Source organism: Lissotriton vulgaris, chromosome 7 (assembly GCF_964263255.1).
Source record: "Lissotriton vulgaris chromosome 7, aLisVul1.2, whole genome shotgun sequence".
Taxonomy (NCBI): Eukaryota; Metazoa; Chordata; class Amphibia; order Caudata; family Salamandridae; genus Lissotriton; species Lissotriton vulgaris.
The window spans coordinates 1,693,969,675-1,693,985,984 of record NC_141695.1 but is presented as its reverse complement, the minus strand read 5'-3'; the positions used below and the strand labels follow the sequence as shown (position 1 = coordinate 1,693,985,984).

Here is a 16,310-nt window from a genome sequence, read left to right as displayed (position 1 = left end):
CACGTTAAAAAAAAATTATAGCACAGATGCCGAGGTCTTGCATTTACGAGAGTTTAAACTATTGGCATTGTAAATGACAATTTTGTTTTATCTGTTTCAAAAATGCATAAATTAAAGCAATTGCCATTTACAATGCCAGTAGCTCAAACTCTCGTAAATGCAAGACCTATTGGATTGCAAATGTGTTTTTTTTTTTTTTTTTGTCCTACATATCCGCCTTAATTAAGGGAGCTCAGATTGCCTTGTCCCTTTAAGTACTAGAGGCTCTAGGAGCAGAGTTCACACACTTGGCGGTACCCATGTGATGCACAATGAGTGGGCCGCTGGGATAATGCGGTCCATGCATTTGCTTCCACAACAAAATCAATTGCATAAGCAGAGCCCTCTGGACTCTGCCCCTGCCTATTGGTGCCCTTATTTTATGAATCGGTGTTTCTCTCCCCCACTTCTTTTTCTGGCAAAGTAATTGCCTATACTACCTCTCACTGCATGCCCTTGCTTTGAATTTCTTACTCCTGTGTTTCCATTTCTCTTTCCCTCTTCTCCCCCCCCCATTACTCAATGCTAAAGCTTCACTCCTCGTCCTATTACATATTTTACTCTTTACTCTCCTTAAACCTTGTCTTCATCTGCCTCACTTTATTTTGCTTCTTTTAACTGTCCTCACGCTATGGTTTCTTGTGTGTAGTTAAAATTCCATTACGTCATCGCCCCGTTTTCTCTCTGGTTGGCATGGCCATTGCCGCCTCACCCCCCATCATTGGCCTTTTTAAGACTTATTAGCAGTTCTACAGACACTAGCTTGTATTGCATTGCATCATTTATGTAAGACTCGCTACCTCTGAGGGCAATAAAGTGCTGGTCTACATAGCCGCATGCTACGCCCTGTAGGCTGGGGGTCTGTGGTTGTATGGGTGTTTCAATTTTCATGTCCTAGCAAGGGGACACGAGGGCCTCGTGCAAGCAAATGACCTGCCACTGCACAGGGTTGGTTAAAAAAAATGCAACCACAATGGAAGTGCACAGCATTCGTTCACTCTTGTGCCCCAGTGCCATTGCACCTGCTGCACTATTGATGGCGACACCTCTGCTTATTTTGCTGTTTTTGTGGCGAGTCCTGGTGAGACCTGGTTTGAGAGTAACTCTCCAGGTTCTCAGAGGTATTTGTGGGTGGAAGACTTGAGATCCCCGGAGGTGGCATGGTTCCTGTCTTGGATTGCCCCCTTTCTTGGTTGGAGAGCAGTATTTTTTTCATGTTTGCAGATTCAGAAGTGGCTCAGGGTCCGTACTTGAATTGAAACTTAAATAATCTGATCATTAACAGCACTAATCGGCCCAAATTCTCTAATTTGGGAATAGGTTCGATGGCTCAAACTTAAATATATATTTTGGATTAGTTTGCTGTTCAAAGTATTAAATGTCAATTCCCAATATTCGACTTTTCTGTGAAAAAGCTAGTGATGGTTCAGGTGATCTCCCTATGTATGCCCCTCAATCCCCCTCCCCCCTGCCCCTCTTCCCTTCCAGATACTGCCTGAGTTACTATTTATCTAGTTTTTAGGAATGAGAATGCCTAACACAAGTAGAGCTGGAAGTCATGGAGTCTGGTTTCAGGAAATCCCCCGACTTGGACCCTCAGAAGGTCCGTTTGTGCAGCATATGCATTTCTCAGTGGATTTGTGACTGCCTGATTTATCTCTGGTTAATTGGCCTGCAGCTTGTACAGGGATGAAAGGGGGATGGCTGGAGGACCAGCCAGGGGACCTTGGCTACTCAGCTGTGAACCAGAAATGGAGCGGATAGGTTAATTCTTACATCATTAAGGAAATAGCAAAGTGAAGGTGAGCCTGACTTAATGCAGAGAATAGATGAGGGTAAGATTCCTGGGGAGCTGTGTTTAGAATTGCTGCAGGCGAGACTAATCTGAACTTAATGTGATTGGCTGGTATTCAGTCGGGTCGAAACATTCTAGTCTAGAAGGGTGGTGGACTATCTGGACTGCTAGACACCAGTTGTTGATTCATGTAGAACATTAAGATTCACGAAAATTATCCTGGTGTTCATTGTAACTCCGCTCCCACAAAACACTATTTGGCCATTTTTCCCCTTTCACACCTTAAGTGGTGATTTGCTACACTGATCAACTGCTAGTTTCCCATTCTGCTGGAATCTATCCAGTCAATGGTGCAGCTTCACTATATGCAGATCTTTGCTCAACCTATTTCTGTCCACTCCCCAGGTGTGCGTTCCTGAACCAACAAAAGGGACCTGACTTCATCCGTGCTGTCCAGGAGCAGGACCGTAAAAGTCCACGATCTTCGGTAAGTTGCGCACTGCGTGCCGCTCAACAATGAGCCTGCTGAAGAGCATCCTGGTGGGAAGCGCTGCAAATGAAGGGTGACAGATCTGCTCAATGAAAAGGTGCATTGTTCATATACTGCTGTAGCTGTTCAAATTAATTGACACACTAAATTAGATGTACACCAGTCTGATCACAGCTTGTGATAAGATCTGGTAAATCATTCTTCTGCCAGTTGTTGCAAGTAATAATCCCTGTTTGGGGGAATTTGTGCCCACTATGAGCCATTCTAGAACCTCTGAGGAATATGTAGGAAGTAAAATGATGCTAGTTGTAAAGGGTACTGAATTCAAATTGAGCCAATCCTTCTATTTTTCAGAAGGTTGATCAGCAGGGCGGAGGAGGCAGCACCACACCGGGCCAAGGTGAGTTGAGTATTACAGGGCAACGGTGGGGTCAAGTTTGGCTATGCTGTTACTCTTTAAGAAGTCCATGTGCTCCAACTGCAGTCTGAACTTGCAGTCTACATTTCTAACCAGTCATATCTTTTATTATATTTCTGTGATTTTTAGAGGTTGTGTAATTGATAATTCTGATTTATTTGCCTCATTATTGTTTCTCAAGCAAGTGGGCTATGCAGCCACACAGTGCACACTGAACTGCTGATATTTATACACCACGCACAATAACAGTATGCTGAACTATGATGGCACTGGTGGAAGGTAAGTGCATGATTAATACAGAGAGGATGCCAGGAGAATAAATACTAACCAGTGTCTTGAGCTAGAAAGTTGGATTGTCTTGCAGCGTCTGACTCCTTTCATGAAGGAAGCTAACGTGGTGGCTGGTGACTTTAAAAGTGTGGTGGGGGGGGGAGGGGCGGGGGGGGGGTGGTAACAATTCAAATTCCAATGAGTTTCTTGAAGGGTTCTCACTTTCTCGCCCTAAGGGCCAGATTTACAAAGATTTTGCATAGGGAAGTGTAAGTCTTTTTGCTGCACAGGCCTATGCTAGATCGAAAGGGCAGAAATGCACCATATCTACGAGATGCAGCGCATTCATGTCCTTTCAGCCAGCACAACATTCAGGCACACTTGTCCTGCATTGTTGGCAGGATTATTTTTGTGCAGGAAGGGACAGCTTTCCCTCTTCCACCCAAGTTCATTATGAGCCTTTCTCTGCCAAACTGCAGACCGAAGAAAAAAATTACCTGTGACTTCACAACACTTATTCATATGAAGTAAGATGAACGCAAACTAATAAGTTTACCTTAGCAGTAATTTCTGCCTTTATTTCATCATTTTTTTTAAATTAATATCTTTGATCACAAAAAGAACACACAGTCAAACGAAATACCACATTAGTACTTACACAGTAAAAATGAACGTGAACATGTGTTTTGACATACAATTTCAAATAAACTCATAATAATCAAACATCCGTACAAACAAATGAAATGTCACAAAGAACAATCAATATATACACAATACGAAATACAAAGTTGTCATACAAAATGATAAATTAGACCACTAGCACCCTTATATTTGAGATAAATCCATTCCTCTGAAATATCAGGGACACAAGGGGGCGTATTTGCAATATTTAACCAAGGAGTGGAGTTCCTTTGTCTGCCGACGCGTTTCGAGTGCCGGTTAAATCAATTGCCGCACTCATCAGGGCTGGATTAGTCTTTCTCACGAACAGACTGTTTGTGACACAAAAGGGGGGAGAGGGTTTGAGTTTTTATTAAAAAAGGCGCTTCCCAAAACCCTAATTCTTTCTCTATCTGAACAAGTTAGTGGTCACATACCTGCATTATGCCGGTTAGATGTGACCATCGGCAATATGTAACAAGCAGTGGTTGCCAATCTGCAATAAAATACATTATGAAGGATTTAGCTCATGGGGCGTAATTCTTTTTGTCTGATAACTATGTATGGGGGGAAGGAGGGAAAAAGTTACCTGGTTTTCAATATTGTGTGGCCAAGACGGTTTGTAAACAATAGACAGCAATTGCAGGTCTTTACTTCTGCAAGATAAATAGTACATGCGATTTCGCTGTGTGGTTAGTTTGAAACGTGACAACTGAGCGCAAGTTATTTACTTACTCGGGGAGGGGGGGGCAAAGGTGTGGCCCCGCAGAGGAAGTGTCGTAACAATTGACAGTCCTTCACTCTTTAAAAATAGTTCGTGGCTGCAGGGGCAAAAATGCAAAGGATTTGTGAAAATCGTTTGGCTGGAAGCACTTGGATGCAAGTGCAAAATATGTGTTGCTCACCTAATAAAGCTTCAGGCTCAAGGTTTCAAGTGTGGATCTGCCTCCATTGTTGGTAGCAGCTCGCAGAGCAGATTCACACGTCATGTGATGGTGTATCAGTGTCTGACCAATCACGGGAGGGAATGATCAAACTGCATTCACAATGACTTCTGGGAGATGTAGTTCATTGATGTCATGTATTTCAATTAGTTTGCCCAAAGTAACCATTTCAATTTCACAGGTCAGTTGTGTTTTCCCAACATATCTATATTGATCCCATTTATACTTTATTAGAGACACAAGTCCTGAAGATGACGGCAGCGCCATATATTTGATTACAGCTCATGAGACTTCTAAGCTCTATTTAGCTCGCTCATGCAGTTGAGGCCGTGGTTGATGCCATCGAATTTCATAATTAAATATGCCTCTTTCCGCAGTAGAGCGGTCTCAATACATGTAGATTTTGGGTCAATCCATGCAAAAACTGTCCAACAGTTCATTTTCACTGTGCTCAACAGCTAAAAAGTGTTCTACCATAGGCGCTGTCAGGACTTTTCGATATATATTTTATTGCTATTGCAAGGGCATACCACTGCATAAATGAAGTTCTTAGTCTTACAATTTGTGAAACTTTCATGTCTCCATTTCACTCCATTATGTTCAAATGAACCTCCTTCTATAGTAGAGGGGCAGGCCACGCAGTTCCCACACTTGTGGTGCCCACAAATGGGTTTTAAATTCCACTTGGTGATCAAGTCGCGCTTTGGTTTAGGGATGTAGCTGTCTGCTCTTATTCTCTGCTGGCCAATGCTGGGATTCTTGTGCATGGCGAAAATGGGTTTAGCTAAGGGATGTTCCAAGTTTTCAAGCAAATGCCAATTCCTTAAGATAATTTGTCTGAATTTGTTGGTATGTGCCCCATATGTTGTGACACATACAAGTTTGTCCATTTCTGTCTTTTCCTTTTTCTGTAACAAATTTTCCCTAGGGGTAAACCTTGCTCTTTATTTGGAATGTTCTTGGGGTAACCCCTCTTTTCCATTTCCTTACAAAATAACATTGCGTGGTCCTCAAACTCTGCCAGATCTCTACAATTTCTCCTAATCCGCAACAGCTGCCCATAAGGGAGGTTCTCCTTTAGACACTGTGGATGTGAACTTGTGAACTAGTGTAGTGTTCCTGTTTGTATCTTTTTTATACAGACTAGCTGTCAATTTTTGGTTATAGGGACATATTGCAACATCAAGGAAAGTCATCATTGTTTTGCTAGACTCAATGGAAAATTTGATATCGTTGTGCCTTGAATTCAACCAGTGTATACAGAACAATATCCCAAAGGGTATAATTGGACAGATTAGTAAACAATACCTGGTAAGGATATCTAAACAGTATTATCCTAAAGAGATCAAGGAGTCAGTTATTTTGTTCATAGTCGTGCTGAAAAGCATCATTTTATAATTCAAAGAATTATGTAGGAAGGGGGGACAGATAAATACAAATGGTTACAGCACTGTGTGAACAATTAAACAAGTAACAGATATCAGCCCAAAGGGTTGTACAAGGTGCAAGTAATACTGTATAGATATCCTTACCAGGTATTGTTTACTAATCTGTCCAATTATACCCTTTGGTATATTCTGTATACACTTCCTTATACCCCAATCCCAATAGGTTGATACTCCTGTTTCTTCATATATATTGAATTCAACCAGTCATGAAAATGATTCAACTCGGTATGGCTCCCCTGCCACATGAGCCAGACGTCGTCAATATACCTCAGCTATTGATGCATGTTGTTTTTGAATGGATTGCTGTTGTGTAACTCTCTCTTCGTACTGGGCCATATACAAAACCGCCATCTCCGGCGCATAAGGACAACCCATTGCTGTGCCCTTAATCTGTATAAAAAAAAGTTACCTTCAAACTTAAAATAATTGTTTCGAAGGGATATTTCAGCCAATGTTATGATAAATGATGTTTGTACCCTGTGTGGTCTCCCTCAAATCCAAGTAAAGTTCCATCACTTGGAGTGCCTCATCTTGGGGGATTTGGGTATACAGGGATGTGACATCTAATGTCACCATCATCTGTATGCCATCAAATGTTGTTCCCTCCACTTTTGTGATAAAGTCTGTTGTGTCTCTGAGGTAAGATTTGACACTGGGCAAGAATGGTTTGAGAAAAAAGTCGATATATTTCGAGACTGGCTCCAGAACAGAGTCACAGCCCGAACGATCGGTCGGTGGCGGCTTTTTATATGGCCCAGTACGAAGAGAGATTTATACACAACAAGCCATTCAAAAACAACATGCATCAATGGCTGATGTATATTGACGACGTCTGGCTCCTGTGGCAGGGGAGCCAGACAGAGTTGAATCATTTTCATGACTGGTTGAATTCAAGGCACAACGATATCAAATTTTTCCCTCGAGTCTAGCAAAACCAGGATGACTTTCCTTGATGTTGCAATATGTCCCTATAACCAAAATGACAACTAGTCTGTATAAAAAAGACAGATCGGACCACTACACTTCACTACACAAGTTTGCATCCACAGTGTCTAAAAGAGAACCTCCCTTATGGGCAGCTGTTGCGGATTAGGAGAAATTGTACAGATCTGACAGTTTGAGGACCATGCAATGTCATTCTGTAAGGAAATGGAAAAGAGGGGTTACCCCAAGAAACTCCTTAAACATTCCAAAAAAAGAGCAAGGTTTACCCCTAGGGAAAATTTGTTACAGAAAAAGGAAAAGATAGAAATTGACAAACTCATGTGTCCCAACATATGGGGCCCATACCAACAAATTCAGACAAATTATCTTAAGGAATTAGCATTTGCTTGAAAATTTGGAACAACCCTTAGCTAAACCCATTTTCGCCATGCACAAGAATCCCAGCATTGGCCAGCTGATAAGAGCAGACTGCTACATCCCTAAACCAAAGAGCGACTTGATCAGCAAGTGGAATTTAAAACCCATTTGTGGCACCACAAGTGTGGGAAATGCGTGGCCTGCCCCTCTACTATAGAAGGAGGTTCATTTGAACATAATGGAGTGAAATGGAGACATGATAGTTTGAAAGTTTCACAAATTGTAAGACTAAGAACGTCATTTATGCAGTGGTATGCCCTTGCAATAAAATATATATTGGAAAGACAAGCCAACAGGTTAATGTGAGAATCACACAGCATAAATCTCGAATTAGGAGAAAAGTCCAGACAGCGCCTATGGTAGAACACTTTTTAGCTGTTGAGCACAGCGAAAATGAACTGCGTTGGACAGTTCTTGCATGGATTGACCCAAAATCTACATGTATTGAGACCGCTCTTCTGCGGAAAGAGGCATATTTAATTATGAAATTCGATGGAATCAACCAGGGCCTCAACTGCATGAGCAAGCTAAATAGAGTTTAGAAGTCTCATGAGCTGTAATCAAATCTATGGCGCTGCTGTCAGCTTCAGGACTGGTGTCTCTCTAATAAAGTATAAATGGGATCAATATCACTATGTTGGGAAAACACAACTGACCTGTGAAATTGAAATGGCTACTTTGGGCAAATTAATTGAAATACATGACTTCAATGAACTACATCTCCCAGAAGTCATTGTGAATGCAATTTGATCATCCCCTCCTGTGATTGGTCAGAAACGCACCACGCCTTTGGCCCCCCCCCCCCTCCCCGAGTAAGTAAATAACTTGCGCTCAGTTGTTACGTTTCAAACTTATATAAACAGACACAGCAAAATCGCATGTACTATTTCTCTTGCAGAAGTAAAGACCTGCAATTGCTGTCTATTGTTTACAAATAGTCTTGGTCACACAATATTGGAAAACAGGTAGCTTCTTCCCTCCTCCCCCTACATAGCTATCAGACAAAAATAATTACGCCCCATGAGCTAAATCATTCATAATGTATTTTATTGCAGATTGACAACCACTACTTGTTACAAATTGCTGATGGTCCCATCTAACCAGCATAATGCAGGTATGTGACCACTAACTTGTTCAGATAGAGAAAGAATTAGGGTTTTGGGAAGTGCCTTTTTTAATAAAAACTCAAATCCTCTCCCCCCTTTTTTGTCACAAACAGTCTGTTCGTGAGAGAGACTAATCCAGCCCTGATGAGGGTGTGGCAATTTATTTAACCGGCACTCGAAACGCGTCGGCAGACAAAGGAACTCCACTCCTTGGTTAAATATTGCAAATACACCCCCTTGTGTCCCTGATATTTCAGAGGAATGGATTTATCCCAAATATAAGGGTGCTAGTTGTCTAATTTATAATTTTGTATGACAACTTTGTATTTCGTATTGTGTATATATTGATTGTTCTTTGTGACATTTCATTCGTTTGTATTGATTATTATGAGTTTATTTGTAATTGTATGTCAAAACACATTTTCACTGTGTACTAATGTGGTATTTCGTTTAGTGGACTATGTGTTCTTTTTGTGATCAAAGATATTAATTAAAAAAAAATAATGAAATAAAAGGCAGAAATTGCTGCTAAGGTAAACGTATTGGTTTGTGTTCATCTTACTTCATATGAATAAGTGTTGTGAAGTCACTAGAGGCATAGGTAATTTTTTTTCTTATGTAGTATAACTGGCCCAACCTACCCTCTAATCCTTTGGGCCAAACCCCTCCCTTTTTTGACAAACTGCAGACCGAGGCCCATCAAGAACACCTCTCCCTCTGCTAAAGCTCGGGGGCGTATGCCACTTATGCAGTGGCTTAAGTGCACACTCTTAGTCAGCTGGTTGAATTTTTGTCTGCAGCTGGTTCCTCACTTCTCTTGGGCATCTCCTGGAAAGATTCAAACACTGTGCTCCTCTCTATAATGTTTTCAAAGTGAAACCAAATACTGTACCAACCATGCATTGATGCCAGGAGAGCATCACCCCTCTCCTACAGCCTGCCCCTCTGTGATAATCAACATTGTTGCCACCCACTCCCACCTTGTCCACATCTGCCTGTCCCACCTATTTAAGTGCATGAAGTTTTGCAGCCCCTCCCTGGGCCACTGTTCATGCACTCCAAAAATAACTACATTAATGGCATTCTAATCCAGCACTCCCTAGTGTGATGTTGCTGCTGTAGCTTATGCCTGCAGGGCGATGAAAACCTCACACACCTGGTGCTTGAGTAGTAGGACATGAAAGTTGGACTTCATCGAGGAGCTTCAGCACTCTGCCTCAAAGCAGTAATTTTCCCTTCAACTGCTTTATTTTCAACTCTTCTTGCTTCCTAGAGGGTGGCGGGGTAACACCACTTCTGCCCATGAATACTGAACTGAATCATTAGCCCCGCAACAACTACATTTACACCCCCCTCCCCAACCCCTGTGCCAAAATAGGCTCCACCATTGCAGGGGCTCTAGTATTGCTTAGCCAGCGAGGCTTTAAGTTGAGAATTAGGGACCACACCAGTTTTAATGGAGCCCGATAGTGGCACTAATGTCACTCTTCTGGCTAATCCAAAGGGCAGTGAGATCTAGAGACTGGCTGTTAAGAAAGCATTGTATTCTTGTTGGCGGTTGGGAGAAAGGAAAAATATCACTACTTTCAATCTTGTGACTTGCCTATGTTTTCTCCTCTAGGCTATCTATCACGATTTGGATCTTTCAGTAAGATTTCACTACAGGCATCTATGCCTCCTTGCAGTAACCTGGATGAAAATATTATTACAAACGTGAATAAATTATCTTTGTTTGAAACCTTTCTAGGGTCCGGCTCTTCACCTGCCCAGCATCCTGTTGCTTCATCTCAATCTTTTGCCACTGGACCATGGTTGGATCTGTTCACGTCACGGACTTTCGTTGTGGAGCACTTCGAGCAGACCACACAACAGAAGTTCCAAGCTACATTAACTGAGGATGTGAATTCCTGGGATTCCTTCTCGTCTCATGTCTACTTACCCAGTTACCGAGAGAGCCTGGAATTTGACTTGGACGATGAGGCTTATGAAGGTAAACTTGTCGTCTCCTGCCTGGGATAACATCTTGCTTTCTGCTTTCAAAAGTTTGCATGGGTTCAAAGAAAAAAGTTACTTTCTCAATAAATATACTTTGCGTCATAATCTGCTTTGGTGTAACTGTTGCACAAGTTACTACTTGTGTAACGATATATCTGTAAGAGACATTAGTTAGTGATAGATTCCTTAACTTAGAATATCCCCAGGCGTCGGACTGGATCCGGAAACTTTTGCATAGCAGTACCCTTGTGCGTCGGTAGGCGTCGTCTGCGGCTCCGCGTCCGTCGTGGGCGCCGTGCTGACGTCCGTTCTTAGACACAGCTTTTCCACGCCAGAAGCGCAGAGCCATGCCAAAAAACCAACACTGGTGCCATGAAACTAGGGCCCTGAAAGGGGATGACCTTAACCCTAGATATCGGTTCGCAGAATGGGGAGGATGGGTGGGTCGGTAAGGAATCTATCACTAACTAATGTCTCTTACAGATATATCCTTACACAAGTAGTAACTTGTGAATCTGAAAGAGACACGTTAGTGATCGATTCCTTACTTTAGAATAGATACCCCAGCAATACCAACCCCGTGGTGGTGGGTCTGCGAACCAATAATCACACCAGAAAGTCCTGGAGGACGGAACGGCCAAAGAAGCCATCCCTCCGGACTTGACTGTCCAGGCAATAATGTCGTGCAAACGTGTGCAGTGAGGCCCACGTAGCCGCCTGGGAAATGTCCTGCAAGGGCACACCTCAGCCCAAGGCAGTTGTAGTTGCTGTGGCTCGAGTGGAATGAGCCCTCAGCCCCACAGGGGTTTCCTTCTTAGCCAAGGAGTAACATGCCTGGATACACAAGATGATCCACCGCGAGATGGTCCGCTTGTGCACCGCTTTCCATTTCTTAGCGCCCACGTAACCAACAAAGAGTTGGTCATCCACCCGGAACTGGTGTGAGCGATTCAAATAAAATGATTGCACGTTTTGGGTCCAGACGGTGGAGCCTCTCTTCCTCTATCGAGGGATGCGGAGGCAGAAAGAAGGTGGGCAAGGTGATAGATTGCCCAATGTGGAAGGCTGTGACTACCTTTGGTAGGAAGGAGGGCCTTGTCCGGATGGACTGAAAGGAAAGGAGGCTTACAGGATAGAGCCTGGAGCTCACTCACTCTCCTGGCAGAGGTGATGGCTACCAGGAAGGCAGTCTTCAAAGTGAGAAGGTGAAGAGGACAGTTGTGATGTGGCTCAAAGGGAGCGCACATTAGAAATGTAAGAACCAGGTCAAGTCCCACTGAGGCATCACAAAGGGAACAGGAGGGAACGTATGTGTGATGCCTTTCAGGAATCGATTAACAATAGGGGACTTGAACAAAGAAGGTTGATCAGGTAGCCTCAGAAAGGCTGAAAGAGCGGAAAGGTAGCCCTTGATAGTGCTCAGAGCAGAGCCCTGCTGGGCAACAGAAAGAAGAAAGAGGAGAACCTCAGAAAGAGGGGCAATAAGGGGATCCACAGCATTTGCTGTGCACCATGCCACAAATCTGTTCCACCTGCAGGCGTATACCGACTTTGTGGAGGGACGCCTGGCTGCCAGAATGATGTTGCAAACTTCAGGAGGCAAGTCAAATGGCCTCAACTGTCGCCGCTCAATCTCCAAGCATGGAGGTGGAGACTGGACAGGTTCAGGTGGAGGACCGTCCCCTGCTGCTGCGACTGAAGGTCCTCCTGAAGAGGCAGACGAACCGGGGGATCGACTGACATACTGAGTAAGCATGGGCGGAAAATCCGTTTCGCTCGCGGATTTTCGGTAAATTCGCGATTCGCGAATCTCCCGCAAAATCCGCGAGCAGCGGATTTTATGGCTTGCTCGCACTGTTCGCGTGAGTTCGCGGCTTCCCAGTACAACTTCGCGCCCCGCAAATAAGCGCTAAATTGCAGAAATACGATCTTAGCAAAACTGAAACTACTTACCAGGTTCAAAAGTTCAGGCTCATCATTAGTAGCCATTTCCTGTAGTGCTTCCTGAGGGGCCCCTCCAGAGTTCAGTTGCCAGTTGCAACTATTATGTGACCCTGCTCTGAACCTCAGAATAGTTACACATATGCCACAAAGGTCCTGAATTACAGCTAAGGGAGACAAGCAGGAGCCAGGCTGGAAGTTCAAATCCATTAATCAGCCCCTAATTCATTATTGTCAGTTGGGGCAGGGCAGGTGTTGTAACTAATTTTGCAACAATGAAAGCACTTAGCAAGTGCAAAAGATCACTAATCAGGAAGCACTAAGGAAGCAGGTGCCAGCTAAAAAAATATTCTGTGACACATTAATCAGCCCCAAATTAATTCAGGTCACTTGAGGCAGGGAAGGTGTGCTTTGCTTTGCCACAATAATGTAAAACTGGACAACCAGAGGGTGCTGTGATGAAACAGAGGGTGGCATGGGTGGGCCAGAGGGTGGCATGAGTAGTTAGAGTGGCAGTGGTGACAGAGTGGCAAACACAAAAAAAAATCCGCAAATTCGCGGATTTCGAGTTCGCAAATCCGCAAAATTCGCGAACGCGAGATTCGCAAAATTTGCCCATGCTTAATACTGAGTAGCTTTGGATACCAGTACCTTCGTGCCCAGTCCGGAGCCACAAGGATGACTTGGGCCCGGTCTCGCTTGATCTTCAGCACTCTGGGCAGAAGTGGTATAGGCGGAAAGGCGTACAACAGACCACTCGTGAGGAAAAGCGTCTCCGAGCGAGTGCCGCCTTGGAAATTCCAACGCGCAGAACTGATGACATTGCGCGTTCTCTTTGGTGGCAAATAGATCTAACCAAGGCTCTCCCCACTGCAGAAAGAGACCTTGCGCCACGTCGGAGTTCAGACGCCATTAGTGATCCATCATGCACCTGCGGCTGAGTTCGTCCGCCCTGGCGTTCAGAGAACTGGCCAGGTGTTGAACCACCAGTCATGCCCTGATGTTCCAGCCATTGCCAGAGGCGCAGAGCCTCCTGCCACAGGGTCTACAACCCCACCCTGTTTGTTGCAGTACCACATGGCGGTGGTGTTGTCTGTGAACACCTGCACTACACTCCCTCGGACAGACGGGAGGAATGCCTTCCGTGCTAGACGAGTCGCCCGCAGCTCCAAAAGGTTGATATGGAGCCGGGACTCCGCCGGAGACCAGAGGCCTCTGATCACCGCCTCTCCCATGTGGCCTCCCCAGCCCTGGAGGGACGCGTCCGTCACAACTTTGTGCTCCGGTTGGGGAAGGGAGAGGGATCTGCCGCTGACCGAATCGCGGTCCGTGAGCCACCACTGCAGCTGTCTCGCAGTGCCCTCCGAGATCAGGACATGGTCTGACAGATTGCCCTGATGCTGGGCCCACTGAAACTTCAGGTCCCACTGCAGAGCCCGCATCCGCCACCGGGCGTAATGCACCAGAAGGATGCAGGAAACCATCAGCCCCAGAAGCCGCAGCGTCAACCTGACCGAAACCCGGGATAAAGGCTGGAAGATTGGAATCAGAGCCTGTATATCCCGAACCCGCTGTTCAGGTGGGTAAACCCGAAACTGCGCCGAGTCGAGATTCGCTCCAATGAAAAGGAGCTTCTGAGAGGGACACAGGTGTGACTTCGGCAGGAGGGGGGAGGGGGGGCGGGGGGGGGGGGGGGAACAACTGATGTATACTGGCAGAAAACCCAAAGTATTTCAAGCCCATAAAGGGGTGTGCAAAGTTCATAGCCTGATAGATGGCTGGTGTAGAAAGAAACCGATGGGGCATGGGTATATGCATTTTTCTGCTCCATGTTCCACACAAGCTCGCCTCTATTCCATTTTTGTGTCAAATAAGCTCATCACGACTTTTAAAATTAAGCTATACCCACAGTTCCTTTCAGATCCCAAGCCACTGGCATTAGAAATACAAGGAATAAGGGGGGGGAAACACCAAACACATGGAGCTTTGAGTGTGCCCTCCTTTCTAACGAAGAATATTGTAAGCATATTAGCGGGTGGATCCCCATATTGTTTAAAGAGAATAGTGGTAGCTCTTCTTTGAGCACGGTGTGGGACATATTCAAATATTGCCTAAGGGGGAGACTCTAAGGTTCTCAATGAATCCGGGGCAGCAAGAGGCAATTTATACAAGCTAAACATGATAACCTAGCGGTGGCAGAGGAAAACCTAATAAGTTACACAGCAAGGTGGGGATATAAAGCCCAAATTGGTAGCGACTGCTATTGTAGAATTGGAGTTGATTTTTACAAATGGGGCAGCAGAAAAGTATATTACATGGAAGGAAAGAACGTACAAGTGTAGTGAGTAAGTTGGGCACCATCTGGCAAGTTACAGCAAGGCAGAAGGGCGCAAGTGAGGTCGGACCCCACTCTTGGAAGTTTCAGATGCAAGAAAAATTATAGCTTTAAGTAATTTACCAAACTCTATATACTGAAGATGCCAGGGACTGTCCTTTGCAGATTGAAGAGTTCCTCAAAATGAAGCCCATTAATACATTTTCTATAGATGAGCAGGAATCTCTTGAAGGGGAGCTACTATGGGAAGAGATTTACCTTGCAATCTCTAGTCTTTCCTCCGGTAAAGCTGCAGAAGTGGATGCAATCCCATTGGAATTTTCTAGAATATTTGCTCTCCAATCGAAATATCAGATGCCTCCACTATTAAATAAAATATATAGTGGAGGTCCCCGCCAGACTTGTGGTCTATTGCTAAAATTGAAGTAATTAAAAAAAATATAGTAATAAGATATTGGTAGAGTTGGGCTCATATCATCCGATTACATTAATAAATGGAGACTCAAATTAGGTATTAGCAGTCCGAGGAATTAAAGCCTTATAACTCTGCAGATACAAGCACTCACTACAGGTTTATAACATGCCCCGTCCTTTGATTGCTTGGAACTGGACAGGGGTGCCCTTGCTTCCCATTCTTGTTTGCGCAGTTTATCGACACATTTATAAGAAATTGTACAAAGCATTGCAATTCCTCTGCCCCCAATAACTATGCAGAGATACGAAAGCAAAATCTTGGCATACACAGATGTCGCAGTAATGACTCTCAACCCAGAAGTTGCCATTAAAGTAAGAGACTTAAGCCTCTGTTTTTGGGAATATTCTCTGACTTTTGGCCAAACCAAGGAAAATCCAAATCACTAATGATATTTTATTAGCAGACTAAATAGTAAAAAAGCAGTATGACGGTGTATGCATTTCTTCTAATGTAGAGAAGATTGTTAATCAAAACCTAGATCCCTTGTCAAACAAAACTAGGAAAGAGTTAGCAAGGCTGAATAATTTGCATTTTACAAGAATTGCCCATTGTAATTTTCTAAATTCTTTTTTTCCCCCGAAATATTTATATATTCACTGAAGAAAACCATAGGTTTCAGACCGGTTATAGTTAGGCATGATCATTTAAAAAAATCTTAGAAATTCATTGAAAAAAACATAGGTTTCAAGGGTGTTATAGTTAGCTGGACATTTCAGTCATACAAAACCATTGAAATTCCTCCGTTATAGTTAGTGGTACTAACTGTAACTCATGCGCCTGCAATCCACTGGTGATGTCAAACATTACATCATTCATGACATGGTCAGTGACATCACTGATTACCTCATACAGTGAATGTGGTTTGGTTTATTTAAATATGTATTTGATATATATTCTATCAATCAGCATTTAAGAATCAGTGAATTTATACCTATCTTGAGGGGAGGATTTAGTAGCAGTGTGATTGACTGTTTACCTAACTAATTTATAGTGTCTCACTAAATATATTAGATAGTGACTAAACTGTGAATA

At 43.8% G+C, this 16,310-nt stretch overlaps 1 protein-coding gene and 1 long non-coding RNA gene across 2 annotated transcripts in view; one reads left to right on the top strand and one right to left on the bottom strand.

The window, feature by feature from the left end:
- Positions 1-16,310, bottom strand: part of LOC147706335 (uncharacterized) — a 150,291-nt gene that overhangs the window by 53,848 nt on the left and 80,133 nt on the right. The gene's annotated exons all lie outside the window — the stretch shown is intronic.
- LOC147706336 (baculoviral IAP repeat-containing protein 7-like) overlaps positions 1-16,310 on the top strand; it is a 59,382-nt gene that overhangs the window by 34,166 nt on the left and 8,906 nt on the right. The window contains exons 4-6 of the mRNA XM_086929067.1: positions 2,240-2,321; positions 2,679-2,724; positions 10,280-10,522. Coding sequence (XP_086785193.1) covers positions 2,240-2,321; positions 2,679-2,724; positions 10,280-10,522 — 371 coding nt within the window. The remainder of the gene's footprint in view (positions 1-2,239; positions 2,322-2,678; positions 2,725-10,279; positions 10,523-16,310) is intronic.